Source organism: Lontra canadensis, unplaced genomic scaffold, assembly GCF_010015895.1.
Source record: "Lontra canadensis isolate GAN:19392208 unplaced genomic scaffold, GSC_riverotter_1.0 scaffold18, whole genome shotgun sequence".
Lineage (NCBI taxonomy): Eukaryota > Metazoa > Chordata > Mammalia > Carnivora > Mustelidae > Lontra > Lontra canadensis.
In genome coordinates, this window is record NW_022631012.1 from 23032823 (window position 1) to 23039340 (window position 6518).

A 6518-nucleotide genomic window follows, 5' to 3' on the forward strand; every position below is an offset into this window, starting at 1 on the left:
ATTGGCCAAAAAGTGAGCACAATCTTTATATTAAAAAAAGACATTAAATTATTTCAAAATAATTCCATGTATAACTTTATAATAAGTTGATTTTTAAAACACCTAAGCACTTAATCAAGTTTCTCCAATTATAGCTGAAAATCTTTTACTTGTACCACAATCTTACCTTTTCTTTTAATTCAGGTCTTCCGTATTTAAATTCATATTTCCCTAATTACACAGCACTAAACATAATTTAATACAATAAATAAAATTCTTTTTACTTCAAATCCTTGTATAAATAATAGATAATCATTTTAACTTTTGAGGAAACAACATTTCAACTTTTTAAGTATGAAGTGTAAAACTAAGATTTACCTATTTAAATTACAGCTTGAATTTCACATATAAAGATTAATCAGATTTAAATGTACTTTCTATTATTGTTAACATAGACTTTAATTCTTCAAATGTCACATATATCTTTCATTATTTGTAGATTTATTTCTTTTATGAAGTAGTCGAATGAATCAGCTCACCCTTGACTGTAACAAAATACTGTTTGGTGACTTGTGACAGACAGGGTTTTAACCTCTGACAGCGAGATTCATTGTGGAGCAAGAGCCAATCATAGATCCTGACGACACTTGTCTCATCAAAGTTGGAATATAAAAAGCCACTTGGAATACAGTATAAAAGATTCACTGGTGTGGCAAGTTGTCCCTCAGACTGTACAGGCATTAAAATTTTGCTTGGCATTACTCAAAAGCAAAACAAGAGTAAAAGGAAGAAATAAGAACAAGGAAAAAGATTGAACTGATTTAAAATCATGCAGAAACTGCAAATTTATGTTTATATTTACCTGTTCATGCTGATTGTCGCTGGTCCAGTGGATCTAAATGAGAACAGTGAGCAAAAAGAAAATGTGGAAAAAGAGCGGCTGTGTAATGCATGTACTTGGAGACAAAACACTAAATCTTCAAGGATAGAAGCCATAAAAATTCAAATCCTCAGTAAACTTCGCCTGGAAACAGCTCCTAACATCAGCAAAGATGCTATAAGACAACTTTTGCCCAAAGCTCCTCCGCTCCGGGAACTGATTGATCAGTACGATGTCCAGAGAGATGACAGCAGCGATGGCTCTTTGGAAGACGATGATTACCACGCCACGACGGAAACCATCATCACCATGCCCACCGAGTGTGAGTAGCCCTCTTAGTGTATATCGACAATTTTGCTGACTGCGGTTCTAGTGTTTATGAGAAACAGATCTATTTTCAGGCTCTTTTAACAAGCTGTTGGCTTGTATGTAAGTAGGAAGGAAGAAAAATCTTTTTCAAGATTTCATGCAAAATACACTAATGAGACTGAAGTCTGGGGCATTATTTGTTTCGCTGGAGAGCTAGAAAGCCAAGAGGAAATAAAAATTAAACGCTTGCATGGCACTCGTGTTTAGTTTACTATAACAAGCATAACGTGCTTACGCTTCCACAGCTTAGGGCTACCAAGGCAATGCTTGGGAGATACTACAAGCAATGTTAAAACCTTATGTGAAATTTCATAATTGCATTCAGTTGCCTGAAATATGCATTTGAAATAATGAGGATTTCCCCCCTCTAATAATAGAGAAAGGGCTTCTTTTGAGCATTTGCTAAATGCCTAGAATTTCTGTTATTCAAAACCATTTCTCACAGTGTTATGTTCTTCACAAATTAAAATAATCTTGAGAGCTAGGACACTGGAGAGTAAAAAAAAAAAAAAGTTTTAAAAAATTTGATGTATGAGGAAGACCAGTGATGAAGTAAACACAGCACAATGATCGTCATGAGCTAAGTGTCAGAAAATGCCTGGGAAATACACATTTTAATTAAGTAGGTTATGGCTTAAGAGTCCCACTTATACCTTGACTGCGGCACTATTACTGGGAGACCCTGGTGTGCATACCTCTGGGCAGGCACACTGCTTCATAAGCCTCTAAAATATTGTTTTCGTCTTCATGAGAGGGAGGAAGCTCTCACCTGCGGTACGTACCTTGCTTCTGAAAGATGGTGTATTTCACCCCATTCCTTTTGCAGTCACAGAGCTCTGAACTCTGCTCAAGGAAAGGCAGACAGGCACCTCTACCGAGAAGGCAAGACAAGCAAGCTTTTATGCCATGTGCCTGGGGTCTTGCTTTAAACAGTGCTTTTTATACTTTTTAAACTGGACTGGAAACAGTTTCAAAATAATTGTTTTCCTTATTAGGTAGTCACGTTATAACGCAGCAAATAATTTTCCTTCAAGACCCTGCTATCAAACAGTCATGGAGGACATTCCCCTGATTTGTAAACAATCTTGGAAAACCAGAAGGACAGAAACTGCTCCTGCTTCTGCTTACAATGACAACCTGGCTCTGAGGACAGTATTTTCTAACTTCTGAGGCAGCCTGAATGTAACATTCACATTTTGGGGCTAATTACCTGATTCGTTTTGTTCCTTTAGGCTTCTTCCAGAGCCAAAATGTAGCAGATGTGCTATATTTTCTACTAATTCCCCAGGCTCAGCTAGTTGCTCAGTGTGTCTTGACCCCAGGTGATTCAGGCCTGGGGGAAGGGTTCCTCCTTCCAGACTGATTGGTGCAGCTGCTCAGTCAGTGGAACTACTCAGATTCCCAAAGAATTCTAAGTGGATGTTCCTGCACGGTGTCTCTTGTTCTCTCTAATCACCATCATTTTAAAATTTCATCCACTCTTCATTCTTTCATAGAATTCTCTTAGTCCACGCTTCTCTGGAGAGGGAGTAGGTTCCTTATAAATAGCCGAAAAAAGTATGTATGTAAAAAATTCTGAAAAGCCGCTGAAAAGTAATTATTTTCTTTGATATTTTTCTGACTTATGAATGAAATTCTGCGTGGCTTTTCACTTTAAAATATGCATTTACTATTCCAGTGGGAAAAAATGTTTACCAATTTATATAAAGGGACTTGCTCATTTTTTATGAGAAATAATTTCCATAACTATTTTTCTTTTCTTATTCATTTATAGCTGATCTTCTCATGCAAGTGGAAGGAAAACCCAAATGTTGCTTCTTTAAGTTTAGCTCTAAAATACAGTATAATAAAGTAGTAAAGGCCCAACTGTGGATATATCTAAGACCCGTCAACACTCCTACAACAGTGTTTGTGCAGATCCTGAGACTCATCAAACCCATGAAAGACGGTACAAGGTATACTGGAATCCGATCTCTGAAACTTGACATGACCCCAGGCACTGGAATTTGGCAGAGCATCGATGTGAAGACAGTGTTGCAAAATTGGCTCAAACAGCCTGAATCCAACTTAGGCATTGAAATCAAAGCTTTAGATGAGAATGGTCATGATCTTGCTGTAACCTTCCCAGGACCAGGAGAAGATGGGCTGGTAAGTGATAACTGAAAATACCATCTAACAACAAACATTGTTACATTTTTATAAATCATGTGAATGAGTAATAGTGAAAAAATCACCACCCATTTCCTAGGCTTACAAGCGAGACAAAGGTTATCTTACTCCAACGGTAGCCCTGTACCTAATAAAAGTAGGGTGTCTAATTTCATATTCTATGAAACACCCTCTTGATACTTTTATTTTGCATGAAGATTAAAAAAAACAGTTATGCCATGGTCCTTAACTTCTGTGGGAGTTCTTTTGAATTGGAGTTGAAATATAAATTGCTTTTCATTGATACGTTACATGGTTACATGAATAAAAATGTGAAATCTTCATAGTGGATTCTACTACAGATCCAACAAATCAAAACTTTTCTTTCCTCTGAAGAATGCCAAATGTGTTGAAATTTTTTGGTTTAAATAAGCAGAAAAAACAAACTTGAAAAATTACAGTGAAAATTAAATGCTTTTATATATAGCAGTTAACTAAGTATGATAGGTTTAGGCTTACATCTTATTAAATATAGTATACTTAAGGTCCTTCATGATAAATATGTTGACGATAGTGCAGACTGTCCATGCACTGATGTATATGTAGGTAACTTTGTGAATTACCACTAATAACATTTAAATTTCCAGGCTAGTTAACCCTTATTACCTAGCTTATTTCTAAGCTGCCTTACCATTTTTGTGCTAGAGTTTACTTAAGTAATGCCAACTAATTTAATAATATCAGGCCATGCAGATGACAATACTTCACGTATCATAAACATTTATAAAAAACTATTTTAAACCCTAGTATAAATTTAGAGTTACTCACTCTTCTGGCTTACCTGTGCTTTCCTGAACTTATTTAATGTGACCATCTTTTTATTTCCATCTATTGACATAATGTGGAACAGAAGATTATACTTGCAAACAATAAAGGCTATCTTTCTAAGTTTTTAAATGTTTTTGTTGTAAAGAGTACATTATTAGTAAGTCAATCTACTTCGAGTAAAAACATATTCTTTAGAAGTTTATGTAGTTTTCCAAAAGATTTGTCTTTGAATATGCTACCTAAAATGTGATTGACTCACAAAATGATGCTATTTTTAAAATAATGTTAAATAACAATAATTACCAGGTCTATTTTGATTTTGATATAGGATAAAAACTTATGAATTATTTAAGAAAGTATTCTTTTTTACAGGTAGCATTTTAATGATTAACGTTGGTAATGCGACAGAAGCTTTAAGCATTATTAAACAGATTATTATTAAACAAATTAAATATAATTACTAATGACACATTCCTCAGATTTTTCTATATAAAAGGAAAAGTCTCAAATGCATTAAGAGACGGGGGCAAGGGAGGAACCAGAAAATTATTGTTTAAATTTATGAGCAGAAACATTCTTCAGTGAAAGAATGAAGTGAAATAATATTGTATCTTCTGAATCTGTGCCTTGCTCTCTTAAAAGTTTTTCTTTCCGACCCAATATGCATGCCACTCCTTTCACTACCCTACCTTTCTTCTTCCTGCTACAACCCGTGTAGTGCTGGGCGGTGTTCAGAGCCAAGTTTCCCCGAGTAAAGATCTAGGGACCAGAGGAAGGATGAGTACAGCTATTCCTCTGGGAGTCCTCAGGCGTTTTTAGCCAACACATTTAATGAGGAAGAGAGAGAACGAAGCTCTTCCTTCCTCTGGTCTGTCTTCCCTCCTCTTCCCCTTTCCTCCCTCTGTCCCTTTATTCCCATAAATATTGTCAGAACGTCTATCATGTGCCAGGAAGCTGGGGAAAATAGAAATTAAAAAGACCTAGATCTGACCGCAGGGAGTTAGAATTGCTGTTATATTCTTGGGAGCCATAAGGGAGGAATTGAGCCTAGTGTACATTAAAATTCCTTAAGTCTCTGTCTTTGAAAAATAAATGTTGTATAAGCAAAATGATTAGACAAAATGATTAGTTTCTTCAATAATGACTTCTGGAGGGAGGGAAGCGTTTCGGGACTTCTCACTATTACTGATGGTTATTTTCCTTCTCACCCAGAATCCCTTTTTAGAAGTCAAGGTGACAGACACACCGAAAAGGTCCAGGAGAGATTTTGGGCTTGACTGTGACGAGCACTCAACAGAATCTCGGTGCTGTCGTTACCCCCTGACTGTGGACTTTGAAGCTTTTGGATGGGATTGGATTATTGCGCCCAAAAGATACAAGGCCAATTACTGCTCTGGAGAGTGTGAATTTGTGTTTTTACAAAAATATCCCCATACTCATCTGGTACACCAGGCAAACCCCAGAGGCTCGGCAGGCCCCTGCTGTACCCCCACAAAGATGTCGCCCATTAATATGCTATATTTTAATGGCAAAGAACAAATAATATACGGGAAGATCCCAGCCATGGTGGTAGATCGCTGTGGGTGCTCATGAGATTTATACTTGGCTCATAACTTCCTAAACCATGGAAGGCCTTCCCCTCAACAATTTCGAAACTGTGAAATTATGTACACGGGCTATAAGCCGAGAGTAGCTACCATCACTTACGCACAAGCTCCGTCTATGGACTAAGAGAGAATATATGCAATGGTTGGCATTTAACCATCAGAATAAACCACACGATAACAAGCCTTAATGATTTCCAGGGTTTTTGAACGAGGAGATCAAATTACGTCTATGTCCGTATATATTACAGCACATCCAGGTAAATGAAGCAATTCTCCCGTGTTCTGGTGAATTAAAGGAGTATGCTTCAAAGCCTATTTCTTTACAGTACCATTTAATACCTACAGAAAAACCTATAGTATTGGTAAAATGCAGGGTTGTTATATACCATCATTTGAATCGTCCTTAAACACTTGAATTTATATTGTATGATAGCATACTTGGTAAGATGAAATTCCACAAAAATAGGGATGGTACCCCATTTGTAAGTCCCCATCCCTATTGTGATCAGTACAGTACATTAACAATCCATGCCAATGGTGCTAATTCAATATGCTAAATGGCTGATATTATCAGGTTTATCAAATAAAAAACATACAGTAAAATAATAAGTTTCTCCTTTCTTAAGGTGCATTTTCACACACCTCCAAATGGGGAATGGATTTTCTCTAATGAAAGAAGAATCATTTTTCTAGAGGTCAGCATTCAA

The 6518-nt window shown here is 36.5% G+C and overlaps 1 protein-coding gene across 1 annotated transcript; it reads left to right on the plus strand.

Annotated features, from left to right (window-relative positions):
- The first annotated feature begins 721 nt into the window (after nucleotides 1-721).
- MSTN (myostatin) lies at nucleotides 722-5797 on the plus strand. Its single transcript, XM_032860284.1, has 3 exons — nucleotides 722-1181; nucleotides 3003-3376; nucleotides 5417-5797. The coding sequence occupies exons 1-3, from the start codon at nucleotides 809-811 to the stop codon at nucleotides 5795-5797; spliced, it is 1128 nt and encodes a 375-aa protein (XP_032716175.1). The 5' UTR covers nucleotides 722-808.
- Nucleotides 5798-6518: the final 721 nt, after the last annotated feature.

Bases quoted from the DNA above. Each gene is read 5' to 3' on its own strand.
- MSTN (XM_032860284.1), top strand. From the start codon at position 809: ATGCAGAAACTGCAAATTTATGTTTATATTTACCTGTTCATGCTGATT. The intron at 1,182-3,002 runs GTGAGTAGCCCT...ATTCATTTATAG, and splicing joins CATCACCATGCCCACCGAGT to CTGATCTTCTCATGCAAGTG. The intron at 3,377-5,416 runs GTAAGTGATAAC...CTTCTCACCCAG, and splicing joins GACCAGGAGAAGATGGGCTG to AATCCCTTTTTAGAAGTCAA.